The sequence below is a fragment of the Phalacrocorax aristotelis genome, chromosome 6, assembly GCF_949628215.1.
Source record: "Phalacrocorax aristotelis chromosome 6, bGulAri2.1, whole genome shotgun sequence".
NCBI classification, from domain to species: domain Eukaryota; kingdom Metazoa; phylum Chordata; class Aves; order Suliformes; family Phalacrocoracidae; genus Phalacrocorax; species Phalacrocorax aristotelis.
This window is the reverse complement of record NC_134281.1, coordinates 1,933,425-1,956,185: the sequence shown is the minus strand read 5'-3', so window position 1 is coordinate 1,956,185 and position 22,761 is coordinate 1,933,425. Positions and strand designations below refer to the sequence as shown.

Sequence of the window (22,761 nt, the reverse complement as noted above, 5' to 3'; positions counted from 1 at the left end):
TTTTTTTTTTTTAATAAACTACGGTTTTGAACTGTATCCAATTTCTGTTTTTTAGAGATGTGTGAGATGAGTCTGAATCACAGAGGTGACAAACTCAGACCAAAAAAGATAACCATGTCTTCACAAACCTTCACCTGAAAAACAAAATAATTACAGTTCTGCTGTTTATAAGCAGAGCGTATAATATATGCTCTTCCTTGCTGTAGGAACCATAAGAACTTGTGTAGCTAAAAAGGATTGTTATGCCTCATCGGTTACTCAGATCTCTTGGAACAATTATAACCTCCAGACTAAGTGTTTTTCCCCCCTTTACATTTATCACTCGGATGAAGAGCGTGTTGCCATCCTCAGGGTCTGTGGTTCTATCAGCAGATCCAACAAAAACCCCCGTGGCCAACAGGTTCAATCTAATCACATTCTCCATTTCTGGGACGTATTTTATTAAAAATTTTCATCACTTTCAACTGTGCATTCATACCTCAACAGATTTGTATCTGTAATTAGGGGAATTGTTATTTACCAGCAGATATGGAGCTGGTTAAAAGACACCTTTCAGCAACATAATTCAAATGTCATGAGTTATTACCAGTTCCAGATTAATCGTACAGTTGTTTCGCTCGCTACAGGTTTGGAACACGCCTTCTGTCAGAAACCTTTGGAAATCGTTCAGAAATACTGGGCAACAACTATCTGTGACTGTCCAGCTAAAGAAAATCAGATGTATACGAAAGAAAGTGATCCCTCTCCAAGATCCGCGCTCAGTAATGAGATATTTTTTATTTAACAAAGTCTCTAACAGATGGTGTTTCTAAATTTTGAATATTAGGGCTGTTTTTGAAAGAGGCCTCCACACGGTCTGATGTATTGCAGATGAGGTTTTGCATTTAAGCTATAGCTAAGAGCTAACTGTGCTGCCGCTCCCGGCTGCACGAAGGCACCAGCTCCCAGCGTCGAAGCCCCAACGCCGGTGTCTGCGTGTGACACCCCTCGCGTCCGCAGCCGCTGCCACCGAAAGTACCGCCCTTGTGCTGGGGGCTCCTACGGGCGGCACCCGGGAGGTGTAGGTGGTTTAAATAAATCAGCTGGTTAATGCGTGAGCTTTGCAAAAGGTATCTTCGTGTATCATAGCAGCTTCTTAGTCGTTGGTCTATGAGACTTCTACAGTTGGTTACTGGAAGGTCTGTGCTCAACGGTGCCGCCTTTATCGGCCAATTTTCGAATCTCACAAAAAGAAACTCATTAGTTTGAAAGGCTATGTTTTCCATAAATCCGTGTTGCCCTGGCATTAAGAAGCACACGATGGTGATGCCAAACAAGTCTAATCAAGAGCTTTGTTGTTCCTTGGGGCTGAAAAAACTGGAAATGACCATTTTTTCACCAAATCCAGTGCCACAGGTGCCATCGTGGCATGGCCAGTTCACCAGACGTCATCCCTTTGACTAGCTGCCTGTGCCTCCGTTGCTCCAGCAGGAAGGCTTGGACTTCTGATGGTGAGGAACTTCCCACGCTCTCTCCTACGCTGTTCAAACCCAGTTTATGCTCACTCGTACCGTGGTTGCTTTCGCCAAGCTCTTCAAACCCTTTGGTCTGCTCATCTCATCCTTTGCAGACAGCGGTAAGATGTTTCCTTTGTTTCATTCCTGCAAACCTTCTTCGGTACCAGAGGTGTGTTCCTAGGTGTTCAGTCATTTCATGAATATGAAACACATATGGGCTGCATTTCCATAGTTTCATCTATTTCCTCCGTGAATAATACAAGATGGTGGTGTTTTTTTGACATGGAAATGCAAGTGATCTAGATTAAGGGGACTATGCACATGTAATTCAGGAGAGTAGCTTTGGGGAAACATCAGCTAGGGGAAGAGAAAGAAAAGAAACTGGAATTCAATTGGATTTTAGTAACTTCAGATTGGTTTTGAATCATATTTACATGCTTTTCTATTTCTCGTATGTTTGCAAGTTTTATTGCTATAGTTCTAAGTGTCTTGGAGCTATGTGAATTAGTGGATATGTTATTGCTGAGCAGAAGATGAACTGTGTTAGCAAGAAATGAGATCGTTCCCCAGAGTCCTACACAGGAAAGCTGTGGAAAACCTGGAACTGAACCCAGGTCCCAGGAGACACCAGAATGGCCCCAAAACATATGGCGTTATGGGCCAGGAACCGCCAACAGGAAGCTCAGCTCTAGTTTTAAAACTCAATTAGCATGAAGTATGCTGATGGAAATAGGTGCATTTTAGGCAAAATGCTCCCCGCCTCTCGCAGAGACCCAGGAGCTTTGTAGCTTTCCCTCAGTTGCTTCCAGTGGTGGTTAAAGGTGAGCATTTTGTGCAGTTTCAGGTTGAGAATGAAGATGAGAAATCATTTCACACCCAGAGCTCCAACGGGAGCATCAGCAGGAGCTGGATTGATGGAAAAGCCCAAAATCGATGGTGGTTTTAGGGTGGTTGTTTTCATTGTTGGTCATAACCTTCCTGTGAATGTTTTTTCTAAGTATGTATTTCAGGAAAACTCAAAGTCTTCTTGCAGGGTGAACCACATTAGAAATTATGGTTCTTGAGAACCGCATCCATAAAATGAAAAATATGATGTGACACAGTAAAATTAGGACCGTTGCCCTGAAGTCTGTAGATCTGACATTAAAAGTATACTTTGGGGATTAATCATCAAATGATTTTGTCATAGTAATTTGATTCAAGTATTGTTTTGCTTATACGGAAGACTTGAATTATACAGCCACTCACTGTCAAAGAATTTTAAATAATGCAGCTGCTAAGCTTTCCAGCATTTGGCCTTTTGTGGGTAATACCCACATCTTCCCAGGCCCATTCCTCACCCCAGCCATGCTATCTGGAGGCCTCTCCTCTACAAGCGCGAGAGGGTGCAGGTGCTTCCTCTGTTGGTAAATACATAGAATCTGGCCCAGGGGGAAATTTAATCTGCTCCAAACGCCGGCCCCACCTCCCATGTGCATTCGAGGGCTGGAGCACTCCCAAGGCACCGCGGGGTCGGCTGCGCACAACGAAATGACCAGGTAAAGGCATTGACTAAAGCCTTGAGATCCTGCTGATAAACCCAGCATGGAGGTCCTGGGCACCGAAGGCAGAGGTGGAACAGGTCTGTTTCCTGCGAGGATTGCGCTGATGGCCTTTTTTCCCTTCTGCTGATATTTAGACTGTGTTCCTTAGATGTGAAAAATACCCTAATTGTATTGGTACAGAAATGGAGAAGGAACTCCAAAATACTTTGGAGTAGAGAATCCAAGCTCAGTTCTAGCGGGAATTAAGCAGAAGTTTCAAGTAATTTATGTTTGAAATGCCTTCATAACTTCTGCTTCATAAAAACGGAGCGGTATAAAATGATAGTAAAAATTCATATTTTGGAAATGGACATTCTCCTTTCTGCCAATAAAAGGCAAAGGTAATTTGCTCTTTCCAAAAGATTGTTAGTAGTTACTGCGATTTCAAACGATGTAGCTTTAATGCTCAACACATCTTAATCTTGCCGACTATAAAACATTCCTTTGACGGTAACTTGATGATCTATGGGTTGGAATCAGAATTCACGTTTGGAATTAACGCCTTGGTTAAAAAAGAAGGAAAAAACCAAAAACCTCATGCAAACTCACGTGGATTCCCACAAGCTGGAGGCCGGTCGGCAGCCTCGTCTGCCCTGTCGCAGCCACGCTGAAAGCTTTGCCCTGTGGAAATCCAGGCAGCTGGGAGTTACATCTGTTGATGTGGGACCTCCTTATGTAACGCACTTGCTGTTGAAATGCCTACGTGTAAATGTACAAGTTAAGAAGAAAATACAAGAAGAAACCCAAGAGGGTGGGGTTTTTTTTTCCTCCTTAAGTGCTTTCATGGTTTTGCCTGCCTTCTACTTGTTCCTCTTTCCTCCAAAATCCCATTTTTTTTCTTTTTGTTCCTCAAAGGGAATGAAAAGGAAAGTTGCTAATGAAATAAAAACCAAGAAAAGTTACTGATTTTTGCCCAGGACACTGATTTTTCTTTCTGTTTGTGGCAGAGCTGGAAACGGAGGCCACGCCGTGAGCCTCCAGCCAGCGCTGCTTCGCGCCCCTCGGCTGGCCCTCCGATTAAATTAACCGTCTGAAATTAACACGCGGCCCAGCATCGCTCTCGTAATTTCATTTTCTGTTTCTCCAAACTGAATTGCCTTTAACAAAAACGTTATAAGGAGAGGTTTTATTCTTGTCTACTAATGCCAGTCCTGACCCACTGTTTATATGTTTTAAGATTGTCCATTTGATTTAGCCAGAGCCATACCCTAAGTCAATGGAGAAAGCAGAGTAGGAGATCAGAAAAATTCTGAACTTCTAGATGATGCAGACCACAGTCAAGGTAGGTAATTAAAGAGAAATAAGAAAAACTCTCCTATTTTCATGCAAAAATAAGTGATGGGGAAACTAGTAGTGCTGCACGAACATTTCATTTCCCAATAGTAAAAGCTTGTTTATATCTGGGTCAAGAGGAAAAAAAAAAAAGTTGCTAAAATGAAGCAACACTTCAAGGTTTGGATGCGTTAGACGAGTGAGGTTCAGTAAGAAATACTGCGTTGTCATATGGTGAAAATGGTGTTTTCTTAACGGGATGGTGAGGTGGTGTTTGAGTCTTTTATTTCTTAAATATTTACAAGAAAAGCAACCCCTGTGTTTTGGTCCTGTAAATATCCACATCAGGTTTTCATCTTTCATTAGGAGGATTAACATGCATAAATATTGGCTGACCTGTATCCACGACCCCCGGGTGAGCTATACAGAGAGACCTGAGCAGGATCTCGGCGCTGCAAAGGGGTGCTCGTATGCGAACTGCGGAGCGAAGCTCTGCACTGGCTATTTCTAGTAGTACTAAACAGGGGGGAAATGGTTTCATTACAGACCTTTTCTGTTGAAACACACCAAATGTCTGAGCAAGAGACGTTATTTGCAACTCGAGTGTCCCAAAGAACCTCCTGATACCGTGTACCTGAAAGTGCCTGTTGGGCTGACGCGGGTCTGGTTTCTCCTCGCATCTGCCTTTGCTTCGGTGATAACGTGCTCACAAGGGATCTTGTTACTTTTGTTACCCTTGCTGGGATTGCTTAGCTTTAGCTCTGTAATTTTATAGCCATGGAAGTCTGTGAAAAACCCCTTAACTTTTGCAAGATCTTATTTAAATAGCTATTTCAACAGGTAATTAATTAGGCGCTGCAGCAGAGCTCAGCATCCCTTCCTAAATGCATTGCATGTACGTCGGGTAAAAATTTCTTACTTAAAGAATTCAAAATCCCCGGGTAATTTCTGCACCTAGATTTTGGTTTTCAGTGTGGTTGGCCTGCGAGCGGTGTATAACTCGGTGTCATTTGTCCATAGGTGGCACATGTCAAAGGCCCTGCTTTTGGAGGAACTTCAGTGTTTCCCACCAGTCGGTAAGCGGTGAGGGCAATGCAGAGGGCTTTTCAAAACCCCCTGCGTGCCCCAGTTCCCTCGTTTTGGCTTGGCTTTATATGCTTTATTAGTCAGAAATCCCATCCTCTTTTATACCATCCATGTTTGTGTGGAAGCCCTCAGAAATGTCAGCTCCAATTTTTTTTTTTTTTCCCTTCTCAAAGCTGTCTTGTGAATAACAAAACCCACATTGTTCTTGTGTGTTCTTCTGAAATTATTTCATGTCATCTTCTTAAGGAAAAAAAAAAAAATACAGCTTCTCTCACTTAGCACCCTTTGGGACAGCAACTGCAGATGAAGAGCAAGCAATCAACATGTCAGGATAAAATTAGATTGCCAGGGAGTACAAGGTTTGATCCAATATCTATATCAGATTCGGTTTTCAGCTGTGCACATCACAACAAAAGAATACTTGCTGAAGTTGTGCGGCACGAAGCGGTTCTAAGAGCACGTGACTGCTTTTCATCTGCGTTGGGGAAAGGGGGAGCGAAATCAGGTATTTTATGCTATTACCTCAATATTTAATTACAGTAACAAATAAGAAACCGATGCGAGGGCTGGCACTTCCGCTGCGTTTCCGTGCCTCAGGAGGAGATCGTGTATGGATTTGGTAGAGGACGGTGACGGAGTGCCAGGGAGCGGTGCCCGCAGAAGTGGTCTCCTGGAGCTCGGCGCTCTATTTTATAAGCAAATCTCCCAGCTGCCACCATTTACCATGCTCTGCCTTCGCTGGGGCATGGCTTTGAAGTGAGGAGAATGGATTCACTCTGCTTAGATGGCGTGGGAGATGGGCTGCAGCAGCAGCCCTACACGATCCCCTGGCATCCAGTCCAGAGCAGGGCCAGCCCAAAGCAAACCCCCTGGACCAGGTAGAGCTGGATGCTGGGTCCTCAGCCAGGACCCTCGCCCTACAGACCTGGTCCTGCGTGCTCACGTGGCCATAGCCCATCAGGCAGCTCCGGCAAGGCCAGGGGCTGCCCAGCACCTCGGTTGCAGCTTGCACATAAAGCATCTACATTTGGACATCACTTTTTTCAATAAAATGCCCTAATAATGTGAAGAAATAATAATATCTGCTTCCATTTAGTTGTAAAAAAAATAGTGAAAATATTGAAAACGGTCATTCAAAAATGTTTGCTTTGGGTCAGAGAAAGTGTTTTGGTTAACCTGAAGCATCTAACAAAACTGAATTACCAGCAAGTTGGAAGCTGCCGGCCACCCGCAGGCACGCCCGACTCTGTCCATGCCGTATGGGATGAAAGCTACAGCCTTTTCCTGACTCTTCGTACATCATCTGCTGGGTTTCTGCTTAACAATAATCATCTGTCAAACTGAGTCATCAGGATCCCCGAAGTTCGGCTGGGACTTGTGTGACTGTATTGAGCCGGCGCCCGTATTTAACCCCAGGGCATTGCAATTTGTACCGAGTCGAATCTTCAGCCATCATAATGCTGTTCTGCTGCACCGATAATGGCAAAGTCATTGATTTGACCTAATTGAGGATAAAATCCATTTTCTCTTAGGTGTAAAAATATTGATATACACATACAAGTTTTTTGTAACGCTTGTGGCCCAGTTAATCTCCTGTTTAAGGAATTTAACCTGGTTCTGCTTGTCCCCAGCTATAGGGTTTGTATTACGAGACCGCAAGGATGTCTCCTGTCCTTGCATTATTTAATTCTTCAGACCCGCTCCCACTGCTCTGGCAATAGCTTTCAAATTAATGGTCCAATCTTTTAAATTAATGAGTTTTCACCGACCTCAGTGGAAGTGGATCAGCTCCGAGACTGCCAGCCCACCCAGCCGTCCTCATCAGTACTTCGACTAAAAGTAGTTCACCTACTTTCACCCACAAGCCAGGCACCTTGGAGCGCGTCGTTTGGATCTCATCAGAGCAGCCATACCTGGCCTGCTGCTCCAGACGGAGAGGTATTTAATATAGAGATTTTGGGGTTTGTTTGGCAGTAACTCCAAGTTATTCTGGCCTCCTCTCGATGCCCGTTTAGCTGAAGCAACTGCTCTAGAAAGCTCTCGTTAACCCAGGTCTTCTCGAGAGAGGAAATTTAGCGCCTGCGTTTTCCAAATCCCTGAATGCGGTTTGAAAAAACTTATTTCAATAATTACAATAACACAGCGCCCCAAACCAAATTATATTATCGGAGCAGCTCATAGGTGATGGAGATGTTTTCAGTCACTGTAAAATATTTTTTTTTCCCCCCTGTGGAAAATGCAGCAAGTCTTGAAAAGGCATCACCACGGGGATGCGGAAAGCTCGGCATCTGAGGATCCGTTATGAGCACAGCCCGGGGCACATCTTCGTATTGTTTGAAAAGTGCTTTCAAATGGCTGTCACGGACAATTGATGGGACACAGGAGAGGAGGAGGGGGAAAGGACTGGGAAGAAGGTTTCTCTGCAGCAGATAGACCCCAAACTAAGCCCCGTGGCCCCAGACCACGCTCCCGCCCGTGGAGGTGTCTCGGAGAGGCTTTGCCCTGCACCGGCTTCCTCAGGGGCCGAGCAGCCACCCCACCAGCCTCGGGGCTCCTCCGGCCCCGTGCGGTGCCGTGAGCGTGACCCACGTCGAGGACCCGGCTCCCCCTGCGCCACCGCAAGCTTCAGCGGGACGGGCTGCGGCAGGCGGTGACGCAGCATGGCAAAGCAGGACCGTCAGGATCTAGAGACCCACGGGGCGATAGTGGGAGAGGTGAGACCAAGGGAAGATTCACTTTAAAAGCAGGTATAATAGGGCATAAAAGAAAGTCACGGCTGAGTACCGACAAAGGGGGAAAAGTCATGAATGTCTCAAGCTCAGTCTGTCAAAGCAAATGAATAAAGGTAAAAATCTATAACATAAACCCACATCAACAGAGAAGAGTCTGATATAGCCGGGGAGACCGGCTTGGCAATGTGTTTTGAGGGCGTTTGCTTGTTGTTGTGCACGGGGATAAAATCTTGCATATAGACCAGGCTTTCTACAAAATGAATGGGGAAGAAGCACCAAGGGAATAAATAAAAGAGACGAGAGGAATATCTGCACTCTTATAAAACATGTAAAGCCACGAAGAGACCTTAAAAAAAAAAAAAAAACCAAACTTAATTTACAGAGAGCACTCCTGATTTCTGTCGTAAAACGTTCCAAAACAATCTCATGCCTTAATTTCTGCAGCCATTGAAGTGGGGAGAATTACGTAAGATTCTTGCTGTTTGCTTTATTTTATGCTTAACTCATATTGTCAATGATTCATTATCAAGATTTGTCAGGACTAATTAAGAGGAGTACCAGCTGTGATAGCGTTTGATATCATGGCACCTTGCTCAGCGGGGACTCAACCGAGAGCGCTCCTTGTGCAGAATTAGCTAATAGCGAGCGGTGATTTAGTGGCCTGCGGCTCACTGCGGCCTGAGGGGTTGCAAAGGTGCAGGTATTTAGCAGCCCCTGCGGATAAGTTGCTTCTTTACAGGAAATTGAGTTTTCTGTAACTGTCTGTTAAAACACCCAACCAAACACACAATAAACTTTAGTAAATTACATCTCTGATTGTCTTTTCTGTGGCAAGCCACCTCTCTTCATTTAAATAAAAATAATTACACTAAAAAAAAAAGATGAAGTTTTAAATTCAGGAAGGTTTGAGTGCAAAAACATTGTATTTGGTTACGACTTTGTGCCCAAGTCTATAATTCTGGCGTGAACGGCCCGGTGGGCTCATAAACCTCTGGAAGTAGTTTACAAACGGAACTTTTCTGACCCATATATTTATACGGGCAAAGTCATCGGTCATGTAATCTGTGCACAGTTCTGTGCGCTCTGCTACAAAATCAAACAAAAAATATTAATTTCTGGGCAGCAATGGCAAACCATCAGAGACGTGGGCGCGGTGGGGTGCGGCGGCACCGCGGCGGCTCCGGCTCTGCCTGGCCCAACGCGTTCGGCTTTGCCCCGGCGGCGCCCGGGCTGCCAGCGCGGCTCAGCGCGGCTCAGCGCAGGCGGAGAGCCTCCAGCTCTTAGACTTGAGATGCTAGAATGCAAGTCTTAAGAAAAAAAACAACCCCAAACCAAACAAAACTCACACTCGGCAACTAAAATCAATGGTATTTTTATCTTAATCGCTCTGAGCCTGTTGACCAGTAGCCCTTCTGTAAACAGGGATAACGATAACACTTATCTTGTGAAAATAAATTACTGTGTTTGAAACGCTCAGATGCTATAGTGATGGTCAAGACAGAAAAACCCGGGAAGAAGTGCTCAGTCCTGACTCGGTACGTGGCGAGTGCTCTGCTGTAGGAGTCCTGGGGACACGCGCTCCAGGCTGAGGATAAAGCAACGCATTGAACAGCTGTTGGTGAAGCGAGCGCTGCCTGTTCTGAGAGCTGAATGAGGTGGGGGCTCGGCAGAAAATAACGCGATCTTTGGTCGTTTTAATTAAAGGCTACGCCATGACGTGGGCAGACCGGGCTGAGGAAGCCGTCGCGGCTCTGGCGTTTTCCGCGGCGGGTTCTGCATGCTTAATGTCGCTTTTTACGGAGGCGTTGTGGCTTTTTCAGGGAAATACTCAAGCAGAAGCCTGAGAGGAAGAGGATGCCCGCGACTTTGGCGTGAGGCAAATTCCCCCTTTACTCATCTCGGCGTGTCTCGGCTGCCCCGGAGCACCTTGGCAGCGGGTTCTCAGGCCGCTGGAGGCGTGGAGGGCACGGTCCCGCCGAAGCCAGGTCGCAGCGATTTCCCCCCGGCTCTGGCGGGACGTCTGGGGGTGCCGAGGGGGGTTTTGTTCGTGGGTGGGCGCTGCACGCTGGGCTCTGCTCGGCACTAGGAGCACGTTTGATGTGTGCTGTGTCAGCCTCCTCTGAAGGGGACCCAAGGCCGTCACCTAATCGGGGCAGGGGCTGGTACAAATGTTACTAGTCCAAGGTATTTTTCAGAAATATTCGTTTCAGAAATAGGAGAACCCTCTTCTATCTGAATCCATTTGAAAAAAAAAAAAAATCAGTTAAATAGTTTTCAAGTATTTTTGCTTAACATTTGATAAATCTGTAAAGAACAGAAGCGCTCATGGCTGGGAGGAAAAAGCCTCCCAAAAGCATCCTGAGCGATTCCGTCAGCCCAGCCCGTGGCTTTGATGCCACTTGGCCCCTTAGAAAACTCCAGGCACCGCAGACAGCCAGGGAGGAGGGGACTGGCCTGCGCTGCCTGGATCAGTTTGTTGTCTGACATCATAAAAATATTAGTATTTTTGAGAAAGCCATTTTATTTAGTTATTGTGAATGTGCAATTCCTTCATTTTTAATTCAGCATCGGAGGAGACGTTCCAAGCGTTAAGTGAATCAAAATATTCTTAGTAAATCAGAAACCAAGAGAATAATAAGTGTTTGAAAAGAAAAAGTTATTGTCCTCTGTGGATTGCAGTGATTTTAGTGATTTGGCTGAAGTGCCCATCTAATCGAGCTGCCAATTTGAAATATTTGCGATCTCAAAGGAACAGTTTTAAAGCGTCTCCCACGTAATTGATCGATCCATTCCTCTCGAATGCTTGGATGGCTTTCAAAGCCAGGGGACAGGTATTGATGGGGCTTCAAGGGGGATGTGCGTTTTGCATGGTCTGGTGGGAAAAAATGCCTCACGTCTCCTCCCGTACCGAAGGCAGAGGCAGAGGTGACTGCACTAATGGGAGCTCCCGGTTAGAACGTGGGAATCACTCAGAACTGACCCAAAACTCATTCGCGGGAGGAGCGAGGGCCTTCTGCTCCCACCGCCTTGGTCTTTCCCTGGCAGTGGGGCAGGGTTACCGACCCCTGCACCGGGACTCCTTTTGCTAAGCACGTGCTACATAGGTGGGATCGTTTCATAACATTTTGTTTTCCAAAATACCCCAAGTTTGCCTTTAAAACTGAGCGTGTGCGGGTGCTCAGAAACAATTTGGGTTTGGTTTTGTTGATTTCTGAAACTGGCTTCCTGAGGGAGACAATTACGGTTTGAAAAACAAAACACATTCCAGTGAAGATCCCAAGACTTGTTGAAAATATTGCCCTCGGTCACCCTGCAGGTTCTATGTATTAGTCTGGTGGTATTTTACATAAATAACGTATATTGATGAAAATTACGACATTTACTATTTTTGCACTTTTAAAAACTTAGAGTGGGATTATCTTTTTTAATAATATTATCAAAATTTATCTTTCCAAGTACGTTGAGCTCCTAATACGCAGGATATATCCCAGTATAAGCTACGATAAAAATAAGAGCAGTCGCTCTTACTGCACACTGGCACCTTCTGTTGTAGCTGCTCTTTTAGCAACGAGCCTGCCTTCGCAGCGCAGACGACTTGGGAAAGGTTTATACCTTGGCAATAAGGGCTTGGCGCTCTCGCAGGCGGGGCGAGCGCCCTGCTGTCCCCGTGCCAAGGCCCGTCCCTGCCCCACGGGAGAATTTAGCGGCTGGGACGTGACCCAGGGCAGCGTCCCCGCCGCATCCCTTGTACAGAGCAGCAGGCCAGGGCTCCAGCCCCGCTCTGGCGGGCCACCGAGCATCGGCCACCCCGTGCGTTGGGTGCCGGGAGGTCTCCCCGTGCCGCCGCGCCGTGGGGACCCTCGCCACCACGGCGGCCGCGGGGTCCCTCCTGTTCGTGGCATCTGCCGGCATCGCGGTGACGTGCCTCCGACCGGCTGGGCGGCGGGGAAGGAAGCCTCTCTTTCAAGGACTTGGACTAATCGCCACATCTAACAGCTTGGCTTAACTAACAGCCAAGGGTTTTCTCATCCTCCCAGAGCCCTTTTCTTTTTTAAGCAGTAGCAGCCTGCGCATGGGAGGCAGGATCCAGGAGGCGACTGAAAATAACTGTGGATGTGTAGATTCGTGGATCTTTTCATGCATCAGGAAAAAGACAAACGCTCCTCTCCAGAGCTGCGCTGCTTTGGTTTTACGTGGGATCACGCCGGCGTGTTGCAGCAGAGAATTAGGCCCAGCTACTCTGTGTTTGAGCACAGAGTATTCACTGCATTTTTTTTTTTCATAGACTTGGGAATAATCCGTATCGCATATTTTGCATTTACTAACTTAATATATGTTCTAAATTATAATTTATTTGGCATTTATATACATTTTAATAAGTTGTAATTCCATGGTTTATAACAAAATATAAATATAAAAATAATTTTTATCTTACATAAAGGAAGTTCGAGCAAGATTTCCAAGCTACTCTACCCTTGAAGAGAATTTGCTGTCCCCTGTCCTCCCTGGAAACCAGAGCCACAGTGACACCTTCTCTTTGTAAACAGCAACAGCAGAGCACCGAGTTAAGGATCAGAGTTTTTCACTGGCCTCTGCTCCAAAAATTCATTATTTCCTGAACGCCAGATAAGCAGGCGCTCTGGCTGCTATCCCGACACTGACTTCACCCAACAAATTAATTGCTTGTACCGTGTCCATTACGGTTTTTCAAAACGACCTCCAACTGTGCTCGGTGCCATCACGCAACATTACCAAAATTTGAAATATCATTTTATTTCTCCTTTCTGCTAGTCCATTGCTCTTTGTTTTGCCTCCACTGGTTGGTTGTAACAGGATTTTGTGTTCACCCTGCCAGTTGCCCACATAAAAGCAATGTTTAATTATACAGCATCTTTGAAAGGAGATGTGGGTAAGATCCTCCTGTGATGGATATTGCATAGCTCCCCTGAAGGATGCCAGCTATGATGCTGATTTCTTTCTGGCAAAATCGTTGCTTATCCAGTAACAATTTGGCTGCATCCACGGTCTTATTTGACAGACAAGTTAAGAAATGTTGTAGAATATGCTTTTGGATGTGTTTAACCACTGTTTACTTCTAAACAAATGTTCTTGCTGAAATGATCAGGCTTGGGGCTTTTTGTTTTGGTTTTTTTTTTTAGTTTATTTTGTGAAATTTTGGGGGTTTTGTTGGGGTTCTTTGTGAAGCAAACCGTCACTGGGGGAGACGGGGTGTGGGAAGCATGGAGGCAGGGGAAGGGTGCCCGTGGGGGGGTAGGGGCATGGGTGGGCTTCTGGGTGCCTGGTCCTCCAGGGAGGACTAAAAGTGCTCACAGGCATCAAAAGCCGGCGCCAGCCTGCCCCGCACGTCGTTCTTTGGTTCTTTGGGTGAGAAAACCGGAATAGCTCTGTTCTTAAGTGGTGGTGCAGCCCCCCCCCCCGGCCACCCTGGGATCCCAGCACAAGCCCTATTGTGTTGTTACCTCGGCCATGGCGACCTGGGCGTGGGGCAATCTCTGCCCACCCCTGGGCCCTCTGCTCCCGGACTGGCGTCCCAGGCTTGCGCCAGAATGTCAAACGCTGACCAAAGCCAACCCTCTCAGTCCTATAACCAGCCATCCAAGAGGGGACCCTTCGAGCCCCCCGCGCCTGCCCGGGGCTGGGGCGCCTCGCGGGGGTGCCGGCGCGTGGACCCCAAGGCCTGGCCGCGCGCTGATGAACGCCAGCACGTGAGTAACCTGTGAAACTCACGTAAAGGGAAATTTTATTCACAGCTTAACCCTGGTGGGGCTGTGCGCGTCTGTGCAATTTGGTTTTATGTATGTATTATTCCTATTCATATAAACTGTTGACCAAGTCTGAGATTAACATCGGACCTAGCCGCACCTAGACTTCTCTCTGAAAGAAGTTTAGCAAGCAAGGGGGGGGTCTATTCTGAACCTCGCGACTCATCGGGAGGGTCCTCCTTATCCCCTGCATCCACGATCCCTCGGAATCATTCTGACTCGAGTATACTTCAATTCTCCTTTGCGTACTTCTTCTGTGTATGTAACAGAGTGACCCTTGCCATGCTCGTAACTGAGTCTCTGTGTTGACTGTGAAAAATTCCATCAAAAAGTGCTGTTTTAAATTGGCTGACTCTGTTATGAATTATACAACTTAATATACTGCGATCTATCTCAAAAATATTAATAAATCTTAGATGGCCAACCAAAGCTGTGTAACCAATCCTATTCCCGACAATGTGGCACAGTCAGCAGGATGCACAGCGTTGTGTTCCTGACCGTTTGGCGAGGTCGGCCGCATCCACAAGCCCGGCTTTGCGACACCTTATCGCAGGAGGTCGCCAGCCCGGGCTGGTGCGAGCGCCGGGCTCCCGCGGTTGAACCAGGAAAGCGCTGGCCGGGCTCTGGGAACTCGGCGAGCTTGTTCAGGGAACAAAGAGTTAAACGTGACTAATGCAGTCTAGTGTAGCTCAACAAATGTTGGGGCCCGGAGCCAAAACTTAGCCAGGATAATGAGGGAGCCTTGGGCTGTAAGATAACAGGAGCAGCCTGCACGATGACTGAAACTTGTTGCTTTGGGGGAGTCGGACAGGCTTCGAGACAAGAAGTGCCTAAACAAAGTTACGACATTTGACCTTAAGATAAGCAGATGTACAGAACCATAAAGATAAGGACACTGCAGAACTACCAAAGCCCTGTTGGAAATCACCTCGTGATCCCTGAGGCTCCACTCGGAAGCACCCAGGACAAGCAGGCAACAGCCTCACCGCTGCCACTGCTGCAAGGGGCCTCGGGCAAGGAGGCACTCAAGGACATCGTCTTCGCAAGCCTGATGGGGAACCTCCTGGGGGGATGCAGACAACCTAACAGCAGGCGCCAGTTGAAACCCAGACAAAAGGAACTAAGGACACCTCCATCTAGATAAGAGTCAGAACACCAGTTGAAAGCAGCACCCCTTGCAATACACTGACAAGATTACTGGATGGGCCAACTCATGACCATAAGTGGAAGAAGGGACTTAAAACACATCGGTAATTAAGAGGCAAGTACTATAATTAGTTCCAGGAAATCTAATGCATACGTATATTAACTGAGCAATACAAGCTTTGTCCGTGGTGACTTGCGGTGTGCCAGCCAGGAGGAGCGATCCTCCTTGCACCCAGCGCTGCAACAAACGTACCTGCTTTATAACCCTCCGTGAGCTGTAGAGTTTGCTCCCGTGCCTCAGAGCGACTTGTGCTGGGGATTCGATGTAACACAGGAACGACTAACTGTGAAGCGAAATACAGAAACGCCACCTGGAAATGGCTTCCCCGCCATCCCCATACGCTTCTGTCAATATGCCCCTTAAATACACAAAAGGCCGCTTTACTGTAATAGCGTTGCTTTCCGAGAGCCGTTTCAGATTAGGGCTACAACTTTAACATGATTTAGTATGTCGTAGCTCGAAATTCCCACTGACGGCTTTAAGAGTGGGCGAGTTCAGTTTTGAGTGGACATCACTGAATTTTTGCTTAGGAACTGCTTGTTGAAGGCACTTAGCGTAGCCCTTCTGGCGGGCTGCAGGGGAGGAGGGGACTTTTTTAGGTTCAGCGGGATTTGGGCTGTTGCGCCGCGCAGGTGTGATACCCTTACAGTGGTATTTAGTCAGCGTAGTCTCACCTCCAGCTATTCAATAATCCAAACCAAAATAAAAGGCTTCTCCAAAGCAAAATATGGCAGGTGCAGATGCACAGGCCACTATATTTAGTTTCTTGTCAGAGAGGGCCGGATTGAACATACGTAGCTGCCTGTACGCAGTGGATGGGATCAGGTACAATCAAAGGGAGATTACTGGCTATTTTAAGAGTTAAATTTAAAAAGCAGGAAATTGAAAACTGATAAACAGGGGGTTTTTTTTAGGCGGTGTCCAATTAAATGGCGATATTCATTACCGTGGGAGGCCACTGAAGCCAAGTACTTAGCAAGACTGGAAGCGGGACTGGGCACTTTTATGGATATCAAGAATATCCAGAGTAATGATTAACTATATCAATTTTTATAATGTAATTAGAATAATTTTTCATGCTTCAGGGCTTAAACCAATTTCTATATATGAGAGACCAGGATGAGACTTATGGTAGGGACAGATTAGAGACATCTGCATACTGCAGAGCTGCTGCCTTTTCCTCTGACACATCTGCTGCTCTTCCAAGACAAGATATTGGGCCAGGATGGACCCTGGGTCTGCCTTGATCGACAGTGAGCTTTTTTATGTTCCTTAGGGAATCTGGTGTGTGATATGTAGACTAATTTTTTTAGGTAAACCAGGGTGTGAGGAAAAGGGGGATGAAGGAGGCAGCAGATGGGTTTTCTGTAATTTTGGGAAGACAAACGTGTTGAATGTAACCGCAGATTTGCCCAATGGAAAAAATGAGAAAAGAGAGGACGCTTTCAAAATCACGAGGTAGCTTCCTGCAAAACAATGGGATTTATTAGAAAAGATGTCTTAGATTCGCATCCTTGCTGAATCTCGAGCACTTAAGGCAAACTTGAGTCATGCTTGCAAACTCTTCGCTGCAACCACTAGAGTCAGATTTTTAAAATAATAATAAATACAGCTAAGATTCTCAAAGAGGAGCTTGAAGTGGGCAAGTCGTAAATAAACGCTGAAGAGCTTACACTTTAACTGCTCACGTTCGGCTGTAAGAGGGGGATGGAGCTGATGTGAGCAAGGAAGAGCTGAGCGGGAAATCACTTACACCGCGCCGCGGATGACCTGATGTGAAGAGGAAAGAGGCGTGTGGGCATCGCGGGAGGGTAAATGGCCACTGGTTAGGCTGCAGCGCGACGGGCAGAGGAAGAGGAGTGGGTGTCTGACCCTGGCGCTGCGGGGAGGCAGCAGCCAAGTCACCAGCATTGGTGAACACCCCCCCAGCACGTGTGTACCCCGTCCTGCGCGTGAGCTTTCCACCCTCAGGATGATGGTGGTGGACAAGCGTGGGTTTGTCAGGAAAGCATGGCTGTGCTTTCATCCAGTGAAGAAGAAAAATGCTGAACAGCGAGGCCTGGGTGATGGCACAAGCTGCATCACGATGTCCAAATTACAAAGAAATAATCTCTTATGATGTTTTCAGTCCATGGAAAAACTAAATTTTGGTTGCAAGCCCAAAAATTATAATTTCTAGTGGAGAACTCCAGCTGGTTTTATTCTTGTTTATGCCTGTTATGTCCTGGCCCTACTGCAAAATCCTCCAAACTACTTTGTCTGTCCAGTTCTGCCGTCGCTCTCCAAAGGTCCCCTTTCACCAAGGAACTTCTCTGGTCGTGGAGATAGTCAATAGCACCACTTGGGGAACCTTGGCTGTAGTAACTTCTGCCAAATACAAGTGGACACAGAGAATGGACGTGCAAGGGCAAGAGAAAAAAAGCTGAAAAATACAGTAAGGACACAATTTTAAAAATACAGAGATTTCAAGGTGTTAAAAAGCCTTAATAATTACTAGAAGATGGGTTGCTAACCGCGAGCCAGCTCCATCTCAGTCAAGACCCGACCAGCAAAGCCGCTCACTCGTGCCTGCCAGACCAGTCGCGCTGCAACATTGCAGTGCTGCGACATAAAATTTGGCTGGGCCAAAACGAATCAAACCCATCAGTTTTTACTGATGCTTTTTACTGTTACAGCAGTAACAATTGTGTTACTCTGACCTCACTGAAATATAACGTGTTGGAAATGAAGCAAGCGCTGTATCTGACTATTAGAGAGCAACACCTGCAGAGCTGTGGCTGGACTAGGCAGTCTGGACTGCTGCACGCCGAGTGCTGCTGGTCCAGCGGGCGTCCGGGGTCGAATGAGGGACCACGGTGATCCTTGATCTGGTGTTTATGAGGAAGGAATTAAAGGTTGTCGCCCAAAAATGTGCTTGGTCTGGTGGGAACCAGCTGCCAGGGATGCACATTGCATTACTCTCAGATTGGGAACATGGATTTGCGGGCCAGCAGGGAACAGCGACAGGTGTCACCTCCTCGGGTGTTATGGTTTTAGGATGAAAAGAACAAAACCAGGATGTTCCAGCATCCTCGAGGTCTCCGTGTGCCGAACAAAACCGGGTCTGGAGACCTTAAAATAGAACACTATCAGCTGCGTTACTTTGGTTTTGGGAGTATGGGGTTACATCCAAACTCCTCCTCCTCCTCCCTTGCTCCAGCGGCATCCACCTTAGCGGGGAGGAGGATCTCTTTTCTATGTCAAAAATCCGAATTACTGGGGTTTGCTGCAATAGGCTTGCTGGCATGCTCCTGCACCCGGGCGGCGGGTTCGGGCTCGCTGACTGTCCTGGCCCGCCGGGGGGGAGGAGGAGGAGGAGGAGGAGGAGGAGGAGGAGGGCGGGGGGGATGCTCCAGTGAGGCTGGGCGGGCGTCCCCCCCCACCGGAGGCGCCTTCGCGGGCGCTCCCGAGCCGCGGGCATCCCCGCACCCCGCTCCGCCGACACCCGCCCGGTGCGCTCCGGCCCCGGGGACGCGGGGCTGCCCCGGACCCCCCTTCCCCCCCCCCCAACGGCGCCGCCGGGCTGCGGCGCCCCCCGGGCCGGGGCAGGGCTGACCGGAGGGGCCGGGGCCGCCCGCCCGCATCCCCGGCAGCCCCGGGCCGGGCTCGGGCGGCGCGGGCGCATCCTGCGCAGCGGCGGGCGGGGCGGCGGAGGGGGCGGGAGGCGGAGAGCACCGGCCACCATTTAAAGCGGTAGCGGGGCGGCGCGGCTCCCCAGTGCCGGGCTGCCGCGGAGCGCGGCGGAGGCAGCGGCGGGCGGCAGCGGCCGAACCCCAACCCCCCGCCTCCCCATCCCGGGTATCCCCGGTATCCCCGTCCCGCTCCCGCCCCGCCGCCCATCCCCGCCGCCCCGGCCCCTGCGGGCGCATGAAGGCGCGGGGGAGCGCGGGGCAGCGCCCGGGCGGCGGCGGCACCACCATGGTCCGCCTGGGCAGGCTCCTGCGGCTCCTGACTCTGCTGAAGTTGCCCTGCTGCCTGCTGGAGTTCCTGCTCTGGGAGGCGGCCCAGGGGCAGGAGATGTACGCCCCCCACTCCATCCGCCTCGAGGGGGACATCACCCTGGGCGGCCTCTTCCCCGTCCACGCCAAGGGCCCCCCGGGCGTGCCCTGCGGGGACATCAAGAAGGAGAACGGCATCCACAGGCTGGAGGCGATGCTCTACGCCTTGGACCAGATCAACAGCGACCCGGACCTGCTGCCCAATGTCACGCTGGGCGCTCGCATCCTGGACACCTGCTCCCGAGACACCTACGCGCTGGAGCAGTCCCTCACCTTCGTGCAGGCTCTCATCCAGAAGGACACCTCCGACGTGAGGTGCACCAACGGCGAGCCGCCCGTCTTCGTCAAGCCGGAGAAAGTAGTTGGAGTGATCGGGGCGTCGGGAAGTTCGGTGTCCATTATGGTGGCCAACATCCTCCGGCTCTTCCAGGTAGGGCTGCGCGGCTCCGGCCGGGCTCTGCCCGCCGCCTTCAGCTCCCCGCTCTGCCCCTTCGGGTGCCTCGTTCCCCCCCTCCCGGAGCCGCTTGGTGCCCCCCCAGCCGCCCTCTCCGCTTCAGCATCCTCCCTTCTCCACCGTGCGTGGCACTTTCTGGATTTATCGCCCCATTTGCAAGAAGCAATCCGTGAAGGGAAGGGGGGGGGGGGAAGAGGGGGGAAAAAAAAAGGAAAAATAAAAGGCGATGATTTTGATGGGTTTGCATTAGGGAGAAATATGGCTCGGCAGAGGCGCGGGCGACGGGGGCACGGCCGGACCGGAGCTCCCCGCGCCGGGAGAGGGCGGGGGGGGCAGCGCCGGGGCTCGGGGGGATCCGGGTGGGGGGGGCTTCTCCCGGCGGAGGGAGGGGGCTGCGCTGCGCTCCCGGCATCCGGCCGCTTATCCGGGCCGGGGTCCCTCCCTGCCCCCCCCACCCCCACGGAGGGCCCGGACCGACCCAGAGCCCCGGGGCGGGGGATGGGGTCCGGGGGCTGGGGGCGCAGGGCCGGGCTCCGCTCCGGCGGGGGGGCTCCGGCGGCTCCCGCAAGCGCCGAGGGATGAGCAGAGCCGGCGGATTAGAGAACCGTGTGTGTGTGTGTGTGTGTGCGGGGGAGATGCGCTGCAGCGCCTGCCCGTTTCCCTCCCCGGCCCCCTCCCCGGCGAGCTGCCATCGCGCCCCTCTCGGTGCCGGGGCTCAGCCCCGCCGGCTGTCGGGGCACGGAGACCTGTGTGTGTGCATCCCCCCCGCCCCAAGGCTGCAGCCTGCTGCCCTTCCACGGCGCCCCAAGTGCGGGGGAGAGGGCATCCGCCCGCGGCTGAGTCGGGGTTTGGCTCCCCGGCGGCGGGGGGGGGGGGGGGGGGGCCGGCCCGGGGGTGGGGGGTCCCCCCGGGGCGCTGCGTGAACCCGCCGGGGCCCCGCAGCGAGCCCCGGGCGCTCCTCGGCAGCGATCGCGGGTGCGGTGGCAGTGCCAGAACCGCCACCAGATGCATCGTGAGCAGCGGAGTTTCTCGCTTCCTATCCTACGCCTTCGCATGCGGAAGGTGGTGGTGGGGATTATTTTTATTTTTGTGCAGCGGGCGGAGAGATCCCCCGCTTTTCCCAGCTGGAAACTTGTGAGGTTTTCACGGCAAATCCACTGGCTGCTGGCAGCAGTCGGCGTTACTCCCGATTCCCAGCTGGCTGCCGGCTCCAGGTACGGCCGTCGCACGCAAGACAACCGGGGCGATGCGCCTTCGCCCATCGCTGCCCTTTGCACCCTCCGGGCTCGGTCCTGTCCGTTTTCCTGAAAGAACGTTAAGGATCTGGCTTTGCTTTTCTTGCTCGCCTCCCCCCTCTTGGCAAATTAAAATGCGACTTGTACCGCCTCTGGGTTCGGCGCTGTACCGAACCTCTCCCAGTTTGTGCGGCTTTAACGTGCGGGTCTTCGCGTGGAAATGCTGCCTCCGAGAGCGCAGCCCCGCTTGCGTGTGCGAGCAAGCTTGGCATCGCTCGGTGCGCTGTACTCTCTCCTCGAGACTTCTTGCATTACAAACACCCCTTCCTGGGCTGCAAAACAGATGATCTCATGTTCTGCTTGAGCTGGAGCCGAGGAGCGTGGAGGGATGCGAGAGGTGCCGAAGTTCTGCTGAAGTACTGGTTCAGCAGGCGCTGCTCTGCTGTAGGCTCCCGCCAGCCGGTAGGCTGGAATTAGCCGGCTGTTTTATACCGAACCGCGTTTGGGAGCAAATCCTGGGCGCTCTGGGCTGAGATCTCGCTCAGAAGGAAATCCCGGGCACTGGGAGCCTTTTGTATAATGCCACAATACCTGCGAAATCTTTGGTGGTGTGTTATGTAATGGAGCTTGCACAAAAGAAGATGTTTGGGCAGTTTCTGCGTGTAGCAATATTTATATAAATCTAAATATTTTAATGTATTGTGATTAAGCAGCCGTTCAAAATTGCTTTTTAACCGAATCATCCAGACAGCAGGAACTGGTACAAACCGAGAGAGATTTTACTGAATATGTATTTTACAGCTTGGTTCTGCCTTCTTTAAGCAGATTTTTCATGCAGTAAAACTGCTGTTCCATATTGCCCTCTCCCCCTTCAAAACACAGCTCAGAACATGTCCCAGCCAGAGAGAAATAAGAAAAAGACGACTGTTTTAAGAGAGAGGAGGAGAACTGGACCTATTAAACAACTAAGTACTGTTTCCTGGGGGTGGGTGAGAAGCTGGAAGTTATTGGAAAGAAAAAAAACAACTACCCAACCACAAAAATACTTGTTAACCTCAATACTTTCCCCAAAGCAGGAGCTGCTGCAGCCAGCTTGCTTCTCCCGGGGCGCTGTAGGCTTTACTGACCGTGGCAGTGGTGATGGGTGGCCGAATGGCTCTTGAACACTTATTTTCATGCCCAAGCTGGCTTTTCCCTAACACCTCGTAGATTAAAACTCTTTCCATCTGCGGAGGCCTCTGCAAAGAAATCTTACTCACTCGTGTTTACATTTCTCTGACAGTATCTTGGAAGAGAAGTATTTGTACTCCACATTAATGTAGGGATAAAATATATATATATATATAACCCACACAGAGCACAGTGGGGTTTCCTCAGCCAGCTACTGATGCTTAAGGGGCTTTCTCTCCAGGATGGGCAAAATTTAGGCTGTTCATCTTGCTCTCTGCATGTGAAGTGGCGCTACCTCTCCACACAGCTCACCGGTCTGATCCCAGTCTAGCACAGAGGTGTGGGAGAACCTTCAGCTAACGCCAACAGGTGGCTCAGCGGGGGAGAACTGTGCTGAGGTCCTTTGGTTTGAATTCATCCGTGTAATTACTGTTTGAAGTCTTGTAGGAGCTTTATTTTTGTAGGAAAGGATGTGAAGGATCTACATTAGAGCCTTCACATTAGCCCCTCGCCCTGCCTCTGTCTCTCTTATCCCTGAATTGCACCTTCGACAAGAGATGATGGGAATAGTTGGGGCGCGGGGGGATTTTCCCTGGAGCCGTGGGGATGGCACTGGGTCCCAGCTGTGCACAGCTGCTGCCGGAGCGAAGGGGAGCCGTGACCCCGACTCTGCCTGCCTCTGATTGACGTGCAGGTGCTGATGGAG

The 22,761-nt window shown here is 49.8% G+C and overlaps 1 protein-coding gene across 2 annotated transcripts in view; it reads left to right on the top strand.

Moving 5' to 3' along the window:
* The first annotated feature begins 19,005 nt into the window (after positions 1–19,005).
* The window catches only part of GRM7 (glutamate metabotropic receptor 7), a 309,474-nt gene continuing 305,718 nt past the window's right edge, over positions 19,006–22,761 (top strand). For both annotated transcript variants that reach the window (XM_075095593.1, XM_075095592.1), the window contains exon 1: positions 19,006–19,626. In XM_075095593.1, the coding sequence (XP_074951694.1) occupies positions 19,066–19,626 (561 nt within the window). In that variant the 5' untranslated portion in view covers positions 19,006–19,065. The remainder of the gene's footprint in view (positions 19,627–22,761) is intronic.